Source organism: Danaus plexippus, assembly GCF_018135715.1.
Source record: "Danaus plexippus chromosome 9 unlocalized genomic scaffold, MEX_DaPlex mxdp_26, whole genome shotgun sequence".
NCBI lineage: Eukaryota > Metazoa > Arthropoda > Insecta > Lepidoptera > Nymphalidae > Danaus > Danaus plexippus.
The window spans coordinates 1533162-1556589 of record NW_026869848.1 but is presented as its reverse complement, the minus strand read 5'-3'; the positions used below and the strand labels follow the sequence as shown (position 1 = coordinate 1556589).

The window sequence follows — 23428 nt, the reverse complement described above, 5'->3', positions numbered from 1 at the left end:
ATGTATAGGAATCGAACCTTTTAAAAAGAGCATACAGAAAATATAATATATACAATTTAACGCGCTCCGTGCATCCAAAACAATAATACGCAGAAAACTCTCGAACTCGGTTAGTCATATTTTTGGTGCGACAAAGTATGTGAGGTCAAAATCAAAATGTGTCGACGCGACGCGACGGGGGGATATGAATCAAGTCTCATTCCCAAACTGAGATGGTATCGCGAACTTTATGATATTTGTTGTGTAAAAAAAAAAATTACACGAAATCATTATTCTAAATATTAAGTGCGTTAAATATGAGTTAAGGTTAACCCGACACTCACCTTCGCCTTAAGAATATAACGAGCCAATACTCTTAACGTCACAAAGCAACGCCGCAGTCATACGCACACAGATGAAATAAAAAATATATTTATTATTTGACTCACACAAGGACGCTGAGATAGTGTTTACTTGAAGTAGGTACCTTGTTTGCCACTCGAGAGCCTTTGTGATCTCAAGAACGATCTTTAAATTTTTGCTTCGTAGGAGGTTAGATAGGATATCTGATAAAAATATCGGCAACAAAGACCTAAAAAAAAACACAATTCTAGGAACTTAAAAACGAGTTGACGTTCATTTGCATAATGCAGCGGCGATTCTTCAAAACCCGAGCTTCACATCCAGTCGGTAGTGTTCCTCGACACGGTATGTACGATAATAAATCGCTGCTATTTCAATAAATTCAAAACCAGTTACAAAAGCCGTATATACAATATTACCGCACAATGCGTTTAAATTGTATCAGCTGACTGTTCTGAATTCGTGATATTAATGGAGAGGTTAAGGAAGGGCAATCAAAATCCAATACAGAATCTATGTAACGATCTCCGTACGACCGCCTACTGTCGTTTAACAAGACGAGGCGATTTATCATCCCATCTATAATCGATTTCGTATCAGATTAAATCACGAATACCTCTAGATAGCTTTTTACTGTTGCATGCAACTGAATCGATCGGTTTGTGCAAACCGACTAATATAAATCAAGATCTGTGATAGTCATTTTAAATTAAAACAACAACAAAAACAATATTTATATGATATTTAAACGAGTATCAAAGTCACAATCAATCATAATTCATCTCGACATTGGCAAAAGCCTTAGTAATAGTAGTAAATAGTTTGTATCAAAATTAATATACATGAATATATGAAATTCCGTTCTGTTTTAGCGTTAAATTACAAATGTTTTTTCCTCAACAATAGCAAATCAGCTAAATGAAATATACAAAAGGTGTTGAAAACATTAAGAGTGATTCTTTGTAAAGGAGGCATCCTTATAAGAAGGTTGTAAGCGTGCGTACGATATATACATTAATCGATTAAAATAAAAATTTATCGATACAGCTAAATCATAACTACAAATGATGCATCCGATGTATATTGATTGAAGGACAAAATGTCAACACAGTCATCGCCGCCAAGGAAATGGACGTATGAACACAGTTATACAGTATTGAGATAAACTTACGAGTACATACTATTCATATTAATATATAAAATTGAAAATGTTATATAATTTTCGTCTTTGTTTTCATACGAATTACATTACAATGGGATTGTTATCTTAAAAAACACATACCCTCAAAGACAAAACATGGACCAAAAACAATGGATTACAAAAAGTGTATATACATTATATACAAGCACGTATCATCATCCGAAGACAGTATGAACTCATAAATCAATTTAATGATAATTATCATGATCCGTATATTACGGAGGCCTCGGTCTTAAACTCGCGATGATTTCATACAAACAAAAACTACACATCAACTACAAACACGTGTGAAAAACCTACATCTAATAGGTTTACGGTACCTACATTCCAATTAATGCATAGAGCATTTTACGTAATGGAAAATATTTTTCAATGTATTCTGTGCCTAATGCTCCTATGAATGTATTATCCAGAATTGATTGACTCATTTCAGTGAGCGATATAAACGTCCAGTCATTAGTTCTAATTAGGCCGATTTACCTGAATGTACGCAGCAATAAAGAATGGAACAATGATCTGGCAATGTTCAGTCCTACGAGACTGATTGATTGATACGTTACAAAAATCTATGTAGATGACACTATCACATGGGACGTACGAGGACCTGTCGGCTTTTAGACTTTTGAAAAATACAACGATGCAAAACTGTACAGAAATAAAGAAAAATCAACATAGGCTGTATACAAAATGGTAATATTTTTGAAATAAAAGCGAACTCTGTGCATATTACAATAAAAACTGGTTTAAATCTCCGTTCGAGCTTAGTATTTTTCGGTTATTAACCTGGAGCGAGACGGGGCAGTATAAAAATCCCAGCCAGTGCCATTGTCGTGATTAGAATCTAGACGTGAGCGGGTCACCCACCACTAATGCTACATGGATTTATTTTTTCAACATCAACCGCCGTTTAATAGCGTGCTCCGTAATGTAACAATAGTATTAAACTGTTGCACCCGAGCGTAATCTGATGTCGTTGAACCCAAACAAAAAACTATTATTTGCGAAACAACTTCAAATGGGGAGTGTTGGCATTTCATTTTGTCGATATAAAGTCTGATAGTGTTGGGACCGTGTATTGTAAAGCTTTTTTTTTTGATAAAATTGATAAAGAAAAATATTAATTCATTGATATAGCTCTGGCAGTCAGGGCCACTCGTCAGTAAAAAGAAGTACCTACGTAAGAAAAGTCGACGACTTCAAACGAAACTAGTGAGAAATACTAAATATTTTAAAATTGTATATACTCTATCCTTTCAATAAATGAATGTCGCGGAAGCACAGTTTGACGAACGCATCAAAGTGCTTGATTAGTATGATACGGAGATGGATACACTCATGTTCCAAAAATATAAAATAATAATATGTAAACAATCACGTCAAGCAAGTTTTAATGATTTTAATTAAATAAAAAGCATAGCATAGTTTAAAATCCAGCGTCTATTCTTACAGTACTTATTACACCGGGGAAATGTATTGTTGAACCTTCTAAATTCATAAATTTAGTTTATCTATTGAAAACGCATATCTCATATAACTCTTCTCTTTGAACCCACTCGTAATGCAAACAATGTAAATGTGTTTGTAATCTTCTTGATATCTTTGCGTTATAATCGAGATTTTTAAACTTTCATTGAAACAATTTATTCCAAGTCTTCATAAAGTTACTTTATTGATGACCGTTGAAATAATATTGAGGGAATACACGAACGTACATCTGATATAAATACTTAAATATTCGTGGATTGAAAACGTTTTGAACAAGATTTGATAAGAGAATTTATATTGGAAATTGTTGGTTCAATTAACGACAAAAGTTCAAACAATGAGCTTCATAGTTTTCTACACGTAATGGTCTCCTCGCATGCCAATAATGACTTGTGAATCGGACGAATATATAAGTACTATAACAATTATAATTATTATAGTCACTAGTTACATAGATCTAACAAAGTGTTTAAGCCTCCAATATTTTACCTTATGTATATACATTATAGTCTGTTCTATTTTCACCTTATGTTATATAATAGCTTACTAATTGAAATTTTATTAATAACCTTTCTAATTTCACCGTTACTTTCTGTTTTTTTTATTTTATCTTTTTAATATTGTAAGTGACAGCGCGACATCCGAAAAGTACGTTTAATGTGTTAAGCCTTTTTCTTGAGACTCATTTGAGCTCACAGACATAAAAACGGAAAAAAAATATTCATAAACTTATGTTATGTTCTAGCTATTAATAAATTGTATTCTCTAAATGTTTTTAGACAACAAAGTTGAACGAAATATTATCGTTTTTTTATATTATACGTAATATCTACAGATCATTTGGAAACATCTAGTAGCAATAATGCAGTCTCTAATATAATCATCGGCGATTAAATACCGTAATGTCCACCCAAAACGAATAAAAAATTCTCAAAATCTCTATTCCTATTATTGTTACAACATACAAATTGTTTATATTTGACAAACGTGAACTTGTAATCTATTACAAGAAAACTTCGAAATTCTTAGTCATAATAAAGTGTTTGCGAAGTCAACAACACATGCACGCTACCGTAACGTAAGTAACCGTTACACAAATATGTTGACAAAACGCTAATTTTATCACCTGTGACGCGACTCACGCTACACTGTTTACGATTTTATTCCACTACATACATGACATATGAATATTACTCGTAGGAGCGGACAGGAAATAAGCAGTCCGTTGTTATTTCTCAGTTAGATCTAATAATAGTTATATCAAAAGGAATTCCTGATTTAATTACACCAATTTTCCTCGTAAAGTCCGTTGTAACATAAAACATATTTTTAGAGTACCAAGAAGCAAGTTACCGGCGAGCTTAATGTATGGTCCTTTAGTGTAATGGAACAAAACTACTAATAATAAAGCCGAGGAATATATTTCGTCTCACGTTCATGTTTTTTTATAGATACATATATTCACATTATTTTAGACTTCATCGATTTATAGGTATAGACTATATCTTTAAACTATCAGAGCGGATTATTTTAAATAAATCAGACCCCTATTATTATCCATATAGAATTAGTAGATCTTTATCTGTACGATCTTTTATAAATGTGTTTTTGTAAAGACACAAAAAGGTCAAAGATTTTTGTTAGAATATCAACCGATGCATTTACTACAGACAAATGTATTCCCATCAATATTATTATCATCGTCACACTACAAAACAATGTGGGACAACAGACGAGATCGTAAGTGCGTAATTGTAACTCATTAAATGACTTTGAAAAATGTTCTTTGTACCTATGACCTCGCTACTATTACTAAGCGTACTTATTTTAAATATATATTTAGAATAAATACAGAACAAAGGAACAACAAAATGTTATACACAAACCAATCACATAAAGGTATTATCACCTCTTAAAAGGATGACTGTCACAAATATTCAAAGTCACGACTCCCATTACGCTAACGTAAATATATTCCATATAATAAAAAACTAATAGACGTATATTCGACCTAATTTTATTGAAAGTAAACACCTAGTTTTCGTGTAGTGTAAACACGCTCTTATAATTATCACGTGTGTGCTAGCTTCCATGTCAAAGTCATCGTACTTATGAGGCTGTAAAACGTAGGTCAAGAATGTAATTCAGCTTTGATATATGATTCTTTGTTAAGCTCTCTTTACACTCTGTATGTAATAAAGGCCTTTTAAGACGAATGCCAAGAGTTAGATGAAGGTTGATAAAAAGAATTTCACAAAGTATCTACGGCTGCTGCGTCAAGGTCAACCGGGATCTGCGATCTGTGTGCCGTTGAGAGAGCGACTGTCGAACTATAAATGTTTGGCACCACTTCACATTTAATTACACGTGAACTATTTTTAATACACAATTGATAGACCAAGACTACAATACCAGTACTATAAACTCTATTTTCGATCCACAATCGCGAGTGTTCAGCTTCAGATTCAGTAATTTACACAGGTAATGTTTCGTAACTTTATAAAATATTATAACTAGATGTTTCACATTAATCACCATAATGCAATTACCAACAATCACCTCGGAGATATCCTCAATAATAAATGCTACTTATTTCAACGAATTGATAATGACAAAATAGAACGAGTTATATCAAAATAAAACCTTATTAGAACCGAATACGAGCTATAATCTAAAAACTATTAAATTTGTGTTGCATGCAACGGTTAGTACTGTGTAATTTAAATACAAATGGGTAATTAACTCCCAAATCATAAAATATCGAAATCTAGTTTCTTATATGGGTGAAAATCAACAATACTATTGATTATATACTTAGTACTATTTACTAAAACAATATACATTAAACGCATATAAAAGAATAATAGATTTGCGCAACTCTAGCTGTTGTTCACACATATAGAGACACACACAAGGGACAGGTACTACCAGGTGTACAATATTAAGATAAAGACATTTTGGCAACTGTTAAGATACTGTAATGACGAGTGATGACCGCCCATTGACCTATTTAGATTTAGCTTACAGCCGATAATAGAATATATTTTAAAATCAACTCTCAAACTAACTAATGTGAGCAAGAAAAAGAGTAAGCAGCTCTAATTATATAATCGTACACATTAAATTATGCATGATCATAATTAATAACTGTACATATTAATTGCCCCCAATAAATAACCCCTCGATAACCTTACAGACTTCCGTTAAAGGCAACAAAGTTAACATTTTAAATTCACGATAAGCATTGAGGAGAACAAAAAAAAAGACAAATAATCCTTACCAATAACGGTACCATTCTTTGTTGCTGTATAGGAGTTTAACAAACAAAATACACGTATTTACCTGAAACAAGAAACAATAAATAATTATAAACACTGCTACAATTTTATAAGCAATATTAGGATCAAATATATCATCTATAATATTTATTTAATGCTTAAAATGCGATCGACACAAAAACATCGAACTACATTTGAAGTAAAACCAAAATCCCATTTCATGTCTTACTCTTTAAAAGACAAACAGCTTCAGCCGAAATCGACTATGGAGTTACACCATAACGAGCTGGAAGTAGAATAACAACAGTTATTTGGCAACAACAAACAATTCTGGGGCATTCCGTCACGCGCTGTCCCGCGGCGATCGGAGCTTGATGGTCAGATGATGAAAGCATAGCCCTTTATATATCGACCATGTACTCGGGAATTGAGATTACCTACTTACTGACCATTTTCGGATGTTGATGTTATTCTAGCAGACATGAATTTCGTAACGAACGAGGACACATCCCACATTATTAGTAGACTCAGCCTATTACAAACTTCTATAATACCCGATACATAATTCGTATCAGAAATACAAATATTTGTTAAACCTTTTCCACAAAAACTACAGCTAACATCAGAGTTAAATACCTTACATTTTACATCCAACATTGAGAACACGGCTCAATAGTTGCATCTTAAACGAATTCAGATGACACGGATATATTTTATTTATTATGTATATAATCTTAAATGGTAAACGGAGGAAAACAGAGCAACCGTCAGTCTGGCCGAACCGGAACAACAGCGATGTGCCCGCGGTGATCGTTAAACGTTATACAAAATAACAGCTACAAAATAATCCCATACAAAAAAAATAATATTTAAACTCTAACAACACTTTACCGTACTCTACGTTATACAGCCATTTCTAAAGACATTGTCAGTTAACAGTAATGACGTACGAAAATTTAACTATATCTTAACGAATAATAGGTATGTGCTATTAATGTTATCTTTATTTAAATATTATTTGAAAACCATATGCGGTTTTTACTCTATAATTAAAGATATTTATATGGAAATAACAAAATTGTATATTTTTTTATAATTCATAATTGCTATATTACTTTGAATGTTCAATATAACATGCGGATACCTAAAAGCCGCAACCGTATATATATATATATATATATATATATATCTTGCTTGACCAACGGAAAAAAGAATAACGGTAAATACCATGAAAATGCCACCTGTCAAAAAGTATTATGTCATGTCTCTATAACGCCTTTGAAGATCTCATGTAATTATTACTTTCGAAATATCCAGTGGGTTTTATTTCACACGTGGGACGGGCATAGTTGGCAAACGGAGTATAGCTAACGCAGACATATATTATCTATAGTTTAGTGGGTTAAAAACCAGAACCATTCCTAGGCGGGCATCTAGCGAACAGTGTTCGCACTGGATTTATATACAGCCTGTTCTATTATCCCATGAGGATAGACGCGGGCAAATATATTAGCTATGATCTTAATTAACAAAGTGTTAAATACAAAGGTACGTTGCCCATAGAACGTTGCCTACACTGTAGTATAGGGACTTAATTAGAAAAACCCGTGAGAACACAACAGACCTTGACTTTCAAAATCAAACAGGTAGCATGCGAGCTTACTGTGTAAAGTGAGTATAGCATATAACGTTTATTATCTTAAATATATTTACTATGGATTTTCTTTAACAATACCTTTAAGTTTTTATTATGCGGATATGACGGGTCAAGAGCAAACAGTTTTATGAATACTATAATATTTTTTGCTAAATGTTTCTCTCGTATACAATTGTTGAATGTATCTTTAGTAATTACACTAACAAAAAGTTGAAACAAGGTCATGGTCGTATAGTCATATAATAATCTTTGTTTGTAGATCGTTTTGATAATGGTTCAGTCATTTTAAAAGGTCCTTCCGTACTCCATTGATATTGAGGTTCGTTTAGAGTTTTGAGCGTTTAGATCATGTGCAACAAGTTTGAAGTAAATCATGCATGAAATAATAAAATCATGACACCGCTATACCGATGTAATTATAGTAAGTTTCTTTATAAATTTCTCGGATATTTATATATAAAAAAACGGTTAACTGCGAATGCTTACAAAACTTGACGAAACTGGAGCAGTGCTCAATGCAGCGGAAAAAAAATCGCACGGGAATTGTGTAAGGTTTCGGTCGATTTGAACGGGAAAGTTACCCCGTGGGTTTCGATTAAGGTCGTTGACATCACAATTGGCAGTCATAATTTCAATTACGAATTTCGCAATAGCCGCGTTGTTTTTATATCGTCCCGTGACCCGCGTGTTCGCCAATAAAATGATAAATTCACAAAGGTCGCTTTGTACAAATAAATAAAAATGTCGTCGGTAGTTTACAATTCATAAGAAACGAAGCAATAAAAACGCCGCCCACACCAAGAAGGGCTCCATTCAGAATCATATATAATTAACACTGAAGCAACAACCAAGGAATACTAATTAAGACACAGGAGTCGGTTCTTACAGCTGGGACATTTACATGAGCACATTAATTCATTAATTGGCCACATTCGAATTCAAGACGGTACAGAGTCCGTACAGACAAACAATAATTCACACCTTTTTAATTGGTTACCAGCACGTAACGCATTCATTACGATCAACGGAATTTATTGTTTAAAATTTAAATAAATAAATTCTATGTAGATGATGGAAGTCGTTAAAAAAATGTATTATGTATAGACGTGATACGACAAAAAATCAACTCGTCAACGGATATTTAACATTAAAATTGTCTTGTAAATAATTTTGGGCTAATTATTCCAAACTTTCACGAGACCCACTTTATAATACGGAGGTCGACTTTCTGTTTCGTTTCCTCCGATAAATTCGATCATGTGAGTTATTCGATAGTTTACATCGATATGTACAAACCCGTAAGGACATTTACTTTTTAATGTTACAATCGAATAAACTTGAAACTTTAGACCTCGTATCGATCACTCGATATTCTCGATAGTGAGTATCGATAACAATAGCTGATTTTTATTGCATTTAAGAGATTGTCTTGCATGTGTCATGTTGTAACTTATGTTCGACTCGAGGTCAAGAAGAATATGGTTAGCTTTTAAATTCTAGACTTAACTTTGTGATGTTCAAGTTGTGACGAATTTAATACGGAATCAATAGAAGTGTCGAATTTCTTAGCAAATTCTGTCACTTAAACTTTCCTGTGATTCTACTTAAAATAGTTAACAAACAAAACCTTTTATTACCTTTAAATAACTTTCGTCATTCGCCATAAAAATAAATTTAAGAACTTGCAAGAGAGCTGAAGACTGTTAATTTTGCTAAATAAGCTTTGACCCAAAAAAAAACAGCACTAAGTTGAAAAAGCTTTGAGTTTCAAAAGTCCAATCAGTCGCATTTTATGAAAAACGCTAAGTTAGCAACGAAGTTTGAAAGAAAAAATGAGGAAAATGATTTAAAATATTCTTATTGAAGGATCCGGAGTGCATTGGTACTTTTAACTTTCTAAAGAATTGATTTGTTTACCTAAACTTTACAGTTAACTAACTTCGGCAGAAAACGCGGGCGAAGCCTAATTTGATGTTAATCCACTAAATCAATCTCTATGGAGATAATTATTTTTAACACGTGCGAAGGCTACATAATTTTATTCGATTACAGTATGAGCCAGTCAAAAGCCAATCTAGACCCGCACCATAACAGATATAAAAATTAAGCAAATACCGAACTCATGAGCAACTCACGGTTTCCGATTGGAATAAAGATTAAATTTATTATTTCTCTTTAACCTTCGATACATTATTAATGAATATAAACAGTTAACAATCCCAACATTACCCAAATGTCACGGTCCGGTTACGTGTGCTTTGTGTTAAAACGTAAAAATTTTTATCTCGACAAATGTTAAAATCACGACTTTATTGTTTATGGGAAATACATATATATTTACAGATATCGCGTTATTCGGAAATTTATAACATATATATACAGCATGTTTTTGATTATATTTTTTTTTTGTATTTTTTGTGTCGGCTCACTAGAATTTCATAGAGTAATCGCCTGTAAAAGAAAACAATGGCAGCGATTGAACTGGCAACATTCTTCGGAACAAATACTGTTGTCCCATTTTGACGTCAATTGGCAGGCATGTTGAGTTGTGTAAAGGGAATTGGAAATAGGGATTAGTACGGAAATATTAATATATTGAACGTCAATATGTGACAGAATGAAGATATACATAGATAGAATTATGTGTGAGACGATTTCAAAATATATGTGTTTATCAATGACAGAAATGAATACAAAAGTTATGTTTATTTTAAACTTTAATAAAGTATTGTAATATATTAATTCTTATAAGTATTGTGTATTTAAAAAATATAGATATTTGTATGTGTGTACACTTAGCCAATTAGATGACAATATTTCAAATTTTATTTAGTTGATGAAGTTCTCGGTTACATCTTGTATACGAACTGTTTCTGAATTCCAAATTCCGGATTTGCGTAGGATTTAGAAAACTAAAATATTGTGTTGTAAGTCAGCTAACAAAATCGTTTTCCCACACCTGTACATTGTAAATTATTTTGTAAACATCACAAACAAAACTCAGAAGTAATAGAAAATAGAAGTGATCAAAGATCTTGCTAATATCAAAGATTTCCTACATCGTTCAACCCGCCGCATTGAATTTACAGTGAATAATAAAATATAACATTCTTTAAAATAATTGAATTTGACCTTTTGCACCCGACGATACAAAAGTTATTACAGACGTCCGTCAGAAGTTACCACATAGTAAAGCATGCTCAAAAGACCGAGTAGAAAAACCTTTAAAAGTGCTTGACCAATTTAAAGTTACGCAACATAAAGTGGAATTGAAGTAAGCTGTTGAAATTAAAATACGTAGGTTAGTTAAAGCCATTATCGTTCTACCCACATCCAACACATGCGTTGTTAACAGAAAAAAATCAAAAACATATGTATATAAATATCAAGGAATTGATTGTAATTTATTTTTCTAGGAATACACTATTTCGAATAATCATAATTGATAAAATACGAGCATACAAGAACATCTGGCTGTAAAAACAAATTTTATAAATTGCATGAATTCTTAGAAAATAATGAAATAGAAAATGTAAACTCACCTGAATAGATTTTGTAAAGCGATTCCAACAATCCTTGCATCATTTTTGCAGATTTTTCTATAACGTATGATCACGAAATAAACTAAATAAATCCCATCGTGTAGCGTTTGATTACTATGAACAGCATGACATCATTAAGCATCACATAATGATATGTGTCCCGTCATCAAGACTATCCGGGGAAACCTGTAATGTGTCGGATACAAGGACATCACTGATCAACCCATTAGGAGGAAATTACTTCTTCCATAAAGATGAACGACCATCAAGGTTCCAATGGTGGCAATGTTCAAAACTAAGTAACGGTATTAACAGCTGGTAGTTTATCATCGATCAGTTTTGCGTAACTATCAGTTAGCAATTACAACGTACAGTTTTCCGAACCACTGATTGTAAGGAATGCAACATAACAGTTAGAATGGATGGCCGATACAAAAAATATATATATTACATTACATGGCACACCAACATTCCAGAATGATAAAATATTATGTGGGAACATTGACGTTCTAATTAGCGCTAAATTAGACTTGATGGAAATAGTGAAAAATAGAAAGAAATATACATATTTCACTGGAACATTTCAATGTGACATACGGACGTGCCAAAAACGATGTTCAGGTAAATGGGAACACTAATGAGACAGAACATGGTGGTCCAGTAAAACTAAAGTAAACTACATATAGCACGAGCTCGTATCAACTAACACTTCTTTTTGGAAGGAGAAAAGTGGCATAATAAAAGAAAACATATAAAAATATGTTAATAGCAATTAACACGTAAATAAATATATAACGAGACAAGGCCCAATTTAAACCGATTCAATGGATGAATGTACAGCGCGGAAGACAAGATTAGTGACATACTTGGACGTCTCAATTTATTTATGGACAACTGATCAACATTCAATAGTTTAAGTTGCATTACATTATTAACTGTTAATATAATTATCTTATGGGATATATCTCAAACAGCATGTCAGATGTTAGGTTGCATTATGTCCAAACCATTATTCATCATTGCTAGAGAGAAAGCACCGGCCGTACTTCATTTATAACGAGAAAGGAGTTACACGAATATGACGAATCATTTCTCTCCCAAACGATCCAGATATATCTATATATTATTTAGTCTCTGAATGGCACACAACTATGAAATATACTCCGTAACGACGAACGCAAAAAAAATATCTAACTAAACAATAAAAGGGTATATATTTGACGAATCTCTACGTCGATGGCAAGAATTAATATAACTGGTAAATAATCACTATCACAAAGATAACAACGTATCATCACTTCATCACATCACATCACACAATACTCATCATGGTGCACATATAATTTGTTATATGTTAATCGTGTGTGAGTGGGTCCCGGCAGGGTACCATCACGGTATGCGCGCCCGCGCCGTCCGCGGTCTGCCGCACCGCCGCCGCCACTGGCGTGCCGGGATTATTTATAAATTCAGTGAGACAGGGGGTCGTAGAATTCGCACAACTTATGGTATTCAAATGCCCGGGAATAAATCAGGTCGTACCGGAAACTGAAGTTTTCAGAACTCCTCCTTTTGTCCTTCGCTGATCTTAGATGATGTGGAATTTGTACTAAATACCTTGATATAAAAAAAATATATCGTAACCACCTCGACGGAATGGTACTAAGAACTTTGGTAATCAAAATCTTCACAATTTTAGAAACACGACATTCATTAGGACCATTTTTGGTTATTGACCAGTCGATTTAAAATTTATTCCAATATAATTGATACTTAATATACTTCACCTGGGCATTAAATCAGTGTCTATCACCGTAACACCCACCTCAACAGGTGTTCCAATACTCCTCGGATCAACTTCTGAATTTCTCGGATTTCGTTGACGTACTAGTAACAATTCATCTTTATAAATATACATACTTAATACTCATACGTTTCCTTTCAAACCGACACTCATCAGTTATTCATGTCAATTGCATATAATACAATACCTACATTTCAAATATCATGGACTTGGATTAACGAAAAAGGTAGGAAGAATGACAAATGCTAAGATTACAATGAGTCAGTCAGACATCAATGCAACAGAAGAGTCACTTGGCACTGTAACGATGGCAATTCATAGTTTCATGACAATCGACGGCTAAATATAAAACAATAGGATGCGAATGTTATTTATTCTAAAAAAAATATCTCTCGCCTGCTCATATTACCTAGGCCAGGTCTCTCCTTTATCTGTATGTAGAAGATACATCATGAAGAATTAAAACTATAAGCTGTACACTAATAATATTAGTCCAATTTAAAAAGATAAAAAATTACGATTAATAGGAGACATTTTCAGGAAGATTTAGTTTCAAAAATGTTGGCACCAGTTTCTATCTACACAAAATTCTTAGAGGCATAACGACTATAATATGTATGTTCCCTGTAAGTTATGTTATTCGTTCATTCACTCGATCACTCTTATGGCATTTCTTCATGACTTCAGTAAGAGTTGTGTTATCATTCACTGTTACAGTGCTTGAGTGAGACCGGACAACTGACGGCGTCTGTCTGACGTCACAGCTGTTTCATTGTAAGTTTTATTGGTCATAAAGCATTCTGAAATTCACATCATAAATCTACTATTTTAAGCATACCGGGTACATGAATAAAAAATTATAAAATATTGTTTTAAAATATAATCCAAGGTCGCCAAAACAAAACTGTACTAGATTATAGTACGGAATGAGTTACGGTGGCTTACGTATAATTCATTTCATGTCATAATCGTCGGACGTTTTTTTGAATCCCCGGCAGTTAAGTCTGCTAACATGTTTTGTTTATCTGTTTTCTGGTTTACATAATAACGATGGGTCGTTAACATTTTTTGTTTATTCAAACTGAGGTTCACGAATACCTTGGCCTTTAAATACATTAGATACCAACCCGACAAAGTTTTAAATTCGTATAAGTTACTAAAAAAAAATAATGTTATATTTTCAAACTTATAAGATATCACGCCACTATTTTAAAAATTATGTTTAAAAAGTACATCTGACTTGATTCAGAGACCTTTCTAATGGAAAATTTTAAAAGTAAAGGATTATTTAAAGTAACTGTAATTCTTGACTGCATTCTACTTTTCATTTTCATACTGCTCTAGAGTTATTCATCGTTGTATGAGTTATATATTATGTTTGTTATTCTTGACGCAATTAGAAACTAATAAAAATGTATTACCAATAACTTTACACATTCTTCGAAAAAAAAGATGTATTACTAAATATATAAAACACATTTAATAAAAAGTTCTTATTTCTAACACGCCTTTTATTGAGATGATAAATTCTTATTGATTTCCCAAGCAAGAAAAGAATCTAAGAGCACATTTATAGCGTCGACAGAGATGAAATCTTCATGTTATGTTTACTGAGCTCGTATTCATACAAACAGAGCATCCTTCAATACCTGGTTCAGTTCGTGAAACAAACAAAATTCATTTAAATAAATAAAAAATTAAATCAATACCAAATTGTGTTGAGAAAAAAGAATTCTATGCTCTATACAAAAGCAATAAAGATTCAAGGAATATAAGCCGACTATAACTTAAAGTTATATTTACTAAAAGATATCTCGTCTTTATAGAAGCTGTTCGCCTAAATCTTTTATTTGATGAAATTGAACTGACTTCATTTTGTTTCAGCGATCCGTTTTTTATTTTATATGAACTTTACACCTCTATCTTATAATACATTACATTGAATAAATTCATAAATTACAAACATTATACTTAATTTCATCAATAAAATAATTTAATAGCCAATTCGGTACACAAATTACTGCAATGACAGTAAAATAAAGTGAAATCGTTTGACCATTTACACGGTAGTAATGTGCCTTGGCTTCGTAAAATGTTAGTGATTTTTTATAATCGAAATTCGTGTTCAACTAGAAATGTGAAGTACTCCTGTAGTATTAAATTACCTTTTTACAAGCGTAATAATCTGGTAAACGGTACTAAATTGTAACGTCCTGTAATAACGACGTCAACATATGGTAAATTTGAGGTAATGGGGTCATATCAATTGTGATTTGTGACATTACGAAAACGACTAACAAATGCTTCGATGTAAATATATACAACAGTATTTGTCAGAATTTCTACATAAAATTTTTCCTTACCCGGATTCAATCCGATATGGTCTAGTGGCTAGGATACCTGGCTTTCACCCAGGAGGCTCGGGTTCGATTCCCGGTATCGGAAATCTAATTTTATTTGGTATTATATCTATCTCCTGTCACATTTTAGTTTATCTGAACAGATAATTTTAACTACTGCAGGGGTCCATAAGTTACTTTTAGACAAATATAATACAATGTTATCAATTTTAAAGCCGTCTCAAGTATTCGCAGGTGTTATTAATATACCTTAAAACGTAAGGGCATTCCACCCCAGCGCTACGTGGCCACAATGGGTGCTAGGCATTTTATTACTCATGAGCGCAGTCGTAAACAATTCGAAATAGACGGTTCCTTGGGCCGACGGGAACGTTAAAATTTTATCGGATCCACGAGCTACTTTCCTTCTCAAAATATTGGATTCGATGTAAGATATCGCATAGAGACTATATAGAGTATCGACCCTATAGGAATTACTGGCCTCCATAATAAATACTATATCTGAGATTAAAATTTATAATATCATAAATATATGTATGTATTGTTCGCTTTTTAATGCATAGAAATAAAAGATTAAAATTGGATTATTGGAGATTAGTTCATAATAGTATCGTATTAAATTAATTGAGTAATTGTAAATGTTTATGGCTAGTGTAATTGCAATCCCCTCCCCTAAATCGTAAGAGAGAAATGCGTTAGTACTTATTAACTTTTGCATGCAACTAGTGTTATGCAAATGAAATATACGTTTACCTTTAATAATGTGGCTACCTGCTTATATAAAAATAAATATAAGGTATTGTACATTTAGTCAAAACATATTCTGCAGAACTAAAAAACATCACTTTACTTTAAGTAAAAAAAAAAGAAGAAAAAATACTTATTCAATATTCACATCTAATCTCATCTTAACAGCAACATCCGATATGGTCTAGTGGCTAGGATACCTGGCTCTCACCCAGGAGGCTCGGGTTCGATTCCCGGTATCGGAAAAACTTTTTTATATTATCACATACAAATAATGAGCTCTCATTCAGTACTAACCTTCACTTTTAAACTGATTTAATATTAATTTTTTTTATTGGCAAAATAATATATCCTTGGCCAATTAACGTAAAAATAAGTTAAAGTACTGTAAAAATATTTTTATTGGTTTCATTATTTGTTGACGTGTCACTATTGGGAAGTCTGATTTTTATCGATATAAATTAACATTAATTAAAATTAATGAACATTCTTACAGCGAACATTTAAACTGTATCTGGGTCAAGAGTTGTAAGAGCGGGGATCTTATAGATTAAAATTATCCTTCTAGAACAGCGAGATTTTTCATCTATAGACGTTTTTCATAATAATGTGAATTCAATGAAGGATTTGTTACTATTAATAAAAATAATTATAACAATACTATTTGGTCTATTGTTCTTACATGGTCTCTTACAACATTATTACAAAATATATAATTTGATTACGCATTCGTTTTAAATAGATACAGATATTTAATAATGAATGTGAACACATGGTAGTTTTGGCCTCGTTGTCTTAATAGTTAATTATACCTTTTATAACTTCTAATTAGTCGGAAATTGTCTTGATGTTAGAGCACTTAATAGCATACTCTATGCTTTAAACACGTTTAGACACGTTACAAAAAGTCATTAAAATTTCAGTTTGATGCGATTGCTGTATACTTATATGTAATTCGCATTTATCAATTAAATCCTAATACATCCGTATATACAATTATACGTTATATATTATATCTATTACGTAATCTTTGTAAGTATTGCATATCAAAAGATACAACAAGATTAGTATGCGCTTCTGTGCAATGGACATTCTTCAAGGTATATTCGCATAGGTTGTAGGCAAGGAATAAATATATTTCCCAACCACAACACGTGACTATCACGCTCTTCTAGCGCTTAGTTATTTGTATTGAGGCCTATCCTTGGTGGTCGCCACCAACTTCCGACGGCCACACTCCCCACCGTAACATTATCCTTTCTAACTTCCTTGCTGAATATCAAATAACCGGGACGATTGACTGATTAATACATATCAATATTTACACATCAAAAAAATCTTTTCGATAAAACAACCAAATACTTATGTCCAATTAAAATCTTTACGAAACTATAAAACAGTCCATAAAGGTTTGAGCGTTTAAAGAATTTTTATAGCCAAGAAAGTTATTCAGACGGGCGAAAATTAAAATACAATTAACAAATGATACGTAAAGGGCAGGAAAATTAAAAACGAATTAACGTGGAAGCTAAGGAACGCTGAGACGCGGGTGCATCCACGAAACATGCTGAAGAATGCCATGTTTGTTAATTAGCGAGCTTTACACTTTCACTTACATTAAAGTATTTGTATGTCTGTGATAGGGACCGCTGTGTTTTACAACACATGCTCCTAAGGTCAGCCATCGCTGGTCACAACACCCATTTCTCTCCGTTTACGGAGGTGACAGCTGCCACACCTTACCACAAATGCCATACTTGAATGGCATATTTGTTAACCAGAAACAATGAGACATCGGTATACTCATGACATATTTTTTTGCTTCAGACATATTAAGAACACAATCTTGGCCACTTTTAAGCATACGAGTTTTAAGTGGTTTCTTTAACTGTTGCATATGTAGGTAAATGTTGTAATATCTTACCACAGAGTTGAGGATTTCAAAATCTAATTCCTATACATGTATGGAAACGTTATCAGTTATGTAGGTATCATATCAAATTGAGCCAAGTATTTTGCCGGCATCTCAGAAACACAGGATAAGTGAAATAATTCTCAATTGAAACCAGTTATACGCATTTCCTTTGGCCCCATTGCAAACCAATGACTGCTCAATAGGGTTGTACGTCAATAAGTTGAGACGTTTCGTCAAAGCTGTACCTACACTATGTGTTATGAAAATCAGTCTAGACTCTAGATAATACAAGAGTTAGTTTTAATGCTATTTATTTCAGTCATGTTTTTCGTTAAAACTGTTACAACCACTATACAATTGTAATTAGTAGAAGTAGCAGAACTATAACTTTTGTCTCTGTTGAAATTCCTCAACATATTGTTTAAGAAACTCAATTATTTTAGACATTTACACTTCGAATTTAAGAAGGAATAAGAAAACCTACATGAAACAGTCGTTGTCTGTTCTGACGGCAGCGTTACACCGCCCCCAGCGGACGTCGAACCTGCTCCATCAAATAAACTATTCCCGGACTGAGGCCCAACAATTTACGTTCCAATGCAATAGCTGTTTGTGAGGCAATCCAAGGCACAATGGAACGAGCCTGCTCACAATACGTAAACAGATCTAAATAAAAAAAACCTTACATTTTACACCAGCTCACAAACAAAATACAAACATCATTATTCTTACAACAAACTCACATCACAATACATTAATAAACATACACATTTATTATATTTGATTTATACTTTCGATGATAAAAAGCTTTTATAACGGACATCCAGAATACAAATCATGAATAATTTCGTACATTAATTACCGTTGGTTATGAGAATTTAATCACTTAAAATTGTCCTTATTAAAATGCAATATTGCACATAGCAAAGGCAACAGACATTACAAAGGAGTGAGAGCGATGTTACAATCCGATGATATCAGAATGAAAACGCGAATTGAGCGAAACTTTGCAAATTATTTCTGCTAATTTCATAGAACAAAGCTGGCATTGTTGCCAGTGACTGTCTTGCTGGGAACAGACAACGGACATTATAACGTCAAATAAAAGCTAATGTTGAAATTAATTTATACTGTTACGTAACTATTAACAGAAGTCTACTTCTCAAATAAAGTTACATTCATTGCTCTTTCTCAAACATTTAAATGTTTGAAATGTTTTTAATTGATTATGTTGTGAGTAATGAAATAATTCTCGCTTATTCACTTTAAATGTCACCATGAAAGTCTTAAAACGTAGACATACGATATCCAAAAATGTAGTTCACGTCAAAACCACGAATCCTTGAAATCGATCTAACCACAGCGGACGTTGTTCATTAAATATAACTTACATATATATACGTATACTGTAAACAAAAAAATAATTCTACATAATACATTAGAATGACATTGAAACTCATCTTCTTATCGCTTATACGTAACGGTATTGGACATTTAATCCTACCTAGCGTTTTATCGTTTAATAGTCATAAGAACGCTCAAGGTTGGCCTTAGAAAATAGTATTAGTTTTTATTTGAACTTTTCCTCTTCAACTCGCTAGATTATCATAAGAAAAATCAGCTTATACATATGCAGAACTCTATACTTTACTGTTAAAGAACGTGTAAATTTGCTTATATATTTGAGGAGTTACTATTATGCCTTCTATCAAACAAAATTTAATTTGATTTTTTTTATATAGTTGAGTTTATTTATCCTAACGCTTCAATAGCACGCCATGTTTACATTCAGCTGTAGGGTTCATAACAATAACATCAGTCACTTAACGCATTTGAACCTTAGACGTGCTCCGGTTAAATATAAATCTAATGTAAACAAGATTCAATATGTAAACACCTTATGCACTATTACAAATGAGATTTCAAACTATTAAATCCACGTGATTTATTTTGGAAACGTTGTTATATCAGGTTGTAAGCCAAAATATATGTATTTATTAATTTGTATGTCATCATCATCATCAGCCTATCGGAGCCCACTGCTGAGCCTCTTCTCACATGGAGAAGGTAAGAGCATTAATCGCCACGCTTGCTCAAGACGGGTTGGCGATTTCAAACTTATAATTTGAAATTATAAGTCCAGGTTTCTTCACGATGTTTTCCTTCACCGCCTGTCAGTGGTGTCTAAATACTGTTAGAAAGTACATATGACTATGAAAAATCACATTGGTACTTGCCAGGTTTTGAACCCGCGCCCTCACATGAGAGGCGGTCCTTTAACCTCCAGGCCACCACGACCACATTTAGGAAGTCTAGTTGTTCAGGGGGAGCCAGAGGCCCCAATCTGGTCAGAATGGGTGCAAACACTCAGATGAAACCCTCAGCGGTTTAGTATCTACTCAGTTAACACTGACGTCCCTACTACGGACCCCTCGCAGTCCGTCTCACGCTGCACTGCTGACTCACGCCTGCCATTTGTATGTACTTATATAAAAATTAACTCTCTGTCATTGGTGTCATAATAGTTATAGTTTTTTTTTTTTTGGCGACAGTACTCGGCATATCATTATTTATGTAAATCTTGTAGCACCTAGATGATCATGGGTTGAAAAGACCAATTAGTTTTGTATATATTCTGATAGCGTCCTTGTATATTAGGTATATATCGACATATGCTATAAGCTTGGATGTTACGTCCGGACTGAGGCAGAGCGGTCGCATTCCGATGCACCCGTGAATAGTGAATTCGAAATCGAAAGTAGAAATATTTCTTGGAAATGTTATAGTATGGGAGAATTAGTTATATGATTTGTTGACCGAAGAAAATAAAAGTATAAGAATAAGAGAACGCTAAGTTAGTTAAATATAAAATATAACAGACAATTCACAGCGTCTTTGTACGTTTTTTATAATATTAAACAAAAAAGTTTCCATTAACAACCGTTCTTTAGACAGGGTAGTAGCAATAAGAGGGACACATAGATATTTATCTGCAATTTTTACAACAGGAAACTCTTACTACACCTATATACATAGAAGTCAACGACCCTCAAATATTTAAATCATTCTCCCGAGTTCAGACATGACATTGAATAACGAGCTCAAAATTGATGGGTGATTCAACCTGCACTATATTATACTAACACTTTATGTTATATTAGTTACATAGAAAGGGCAGAAAGTTTCCAAAATCTAGAATCCAAAAAAGAAGTTCAAGAATCGACTACGAAAAAAGTGACATGTTTTGGGACAACAAAAACATGCAACCTCTTTAAAACTGATCGATCCCCAACATTTCGTTTTCAAGCGGAAAACGATTTTAGGATGAGAAAAAAGATTTTTTCGACAAATATATTCGACATATATAATATAAACAGTAATGAAATAATTAATAATCAACGTTGTCACTGTGTCTCAAATTTAATTATACATAACATTCTGCTTTATTGATTATATTTTTCTCAATATCCGAATGTAGATTTCCATGCAAATTATTTAACTACATTCACGTTTTCCGTATCACAGGAGGCATAATAAATGACTTACTAAATTCTACTCTAGACATACCAATAAGAGGTAATATTGGTATGTAGATCACTAAGCATCAATTTATTCTTGGGCAATCGATATATTGAGAACAAATGTGATCGACTGAATCATACGACCCACATCTACTTAGTTACTACGAATTTAATTTAAATAATTCTTTAGATAACACAGAGTTAAATCAATATACATTTAATATATAATAAAATTCAAACACTGCTAAATTTTTTTCCCAAACGTTAAATTTAATATCAAAAGATAAACAGTATTACATAATCACTGATGCCATTTTTACGATATTTCTAGAAATCTTTACCGAAAAGGATATTGTTGAAGTACAATATTGATGTACAGTAAATAAATATTAGACAAGATAAAGGTCGTTTAGGTTTAAAAAATAGAATATATGTACATATCCTCTCACACGAAAACCATACGATGTCACGTAGTTTATTTATTTTACTTTTTTTTACACGAGCAAACAGTATTAGGTGTTTACTCATTAACCTTAACCTATTTATAATATAGTAAAGATTTATAAGCCTGGTACATACCACCACTTATCATCTCATATATATTATCTCCTGTCTATAACACGAGTTCTGTTTTAGAACGTCAATCTGACACTCAGCGATGTTTGCATACGTTATCTATCGTCCAGGTAATCGGAGAGCGATGATAACATTCCACGTCACAAGCCATAAGCCACAGTCCCCAAACTTACTACACGCATCCACACTAACTGACTTGTCAACTTAAAAATGTACCAACCTACTAATTTAAGTCTGAATTATTTTAATATGTAAATCAATGGAGTTGTTTTTTTTTTTTAGATGATCACAATAATAACGAATTATCCAAATATCCCCACATTTTTTCATATTTATGTATTTCCAGATAAGTGAAAATTATCCGAAGGCATAAGAGAGAAGATACAACCGTCATGACAACCCGGCCATAAACCTTCTTCCCCTAATTCCCAAGGAAGTTCTGATTCCTTTTATTAGACTGCAAACATATTTTTTACAGCGACATTAGTCGAGCATGTGTTATCTACGAATGTATGACCAACACGGTCAGCGATAAAACACGACCGAAACTATCAACGGCATACCATTTGAAGGCGTTAACATAACATTATATTATATATAAAAATAACAAGTAATTCACTGACAACTAGAGCAAAGGAAGATACCATCAAGAAAGTATAGAAATACCTTATCTGACCAAGGTCATACACCGTATGTATCCCGACATCCTAAAATAAAATAGAGACATCTGCTTAACGTATGATATAATTATCACGGGCATCATTCTCAAAAGTGACTGTCGTTTATCAATCGGTGACGTCAACAAAGCACGTTCCAATTCTAGCTTAGTATCAACCGATCCGTGACCTGATGTGTTCTCAAATATCCAACCATATGACCCCCCAATAAACGAAATCAATATATTAAATGTCACCAGCATTAGCATGAATGATAAACTTATCCGACGTTCATTCTAATTGACATATATAGCTGTGCGTTAAATTGACCTATTCAATGCAAAGAC

At 32.9% G+C, this 23428-nt stretch overlaps 1 protein-coding gene and 2 non-coding genes across 15 annotated transcripts in view; 2 read left to right on the top strand and 1 right to left on the bottom strand.

Annotated features, from left to right (window-relative positions):
* The window catches only part of LOC116767309 (rho GTPase-activating protein 23), a 174129-nt gene that overhangs the window by 144832 nt on the left and 5869 nt on the right, over positions 1 to 23428 (bottom strand). For 8 of the 13 annotated variants that reach the window (XM_061527504.1, XM_032657566.2, XM_061527510.1 and 5 more), the window contains exons 1-2: positions 12513 to 12958; positions 11506 to 11891 (exon numbers count right to left, since the gene is read on the bottom strand). The exons of 1 other annotated variant lie outside the window; for it this stretch is intronic. In XM_061527504.1, the coding sequence (XP_061383488.1) occupies positions 11506 to 11548 (43 nt within the window). In that variant the 5' untranslated portion in view covers positions 11549 to 11891; positions 12513 to 12958. Of the gene's footprint in view, positions 1 to 11505; positions 11892 to 12512; positions 12959 to 23428 lie in introns of those variants that run through there. 4 more of the 13 variants (XM_061527507.1, XM_061527505.1, XM_061527506.1 and 1 more) reach the window with 4 other exon arrangements.
* On the top strand, positions 15680 to 15751 carry Trnae-uuc (transfer RNA glutamic acid (anticodon UUC)). Its single transcript has one exon. It is a non-coding gene; the product is annotated as a tRNA-Glu (tRNA).
* Trnae-cuc (transfer RNA glutamic acid (anticodon CUC)) lies at positions 16587 to 16658 on the top strand. Its single transcript has one exon. It is a non-coding gene; the product is annotated as a tRNA-Glu (tRNA).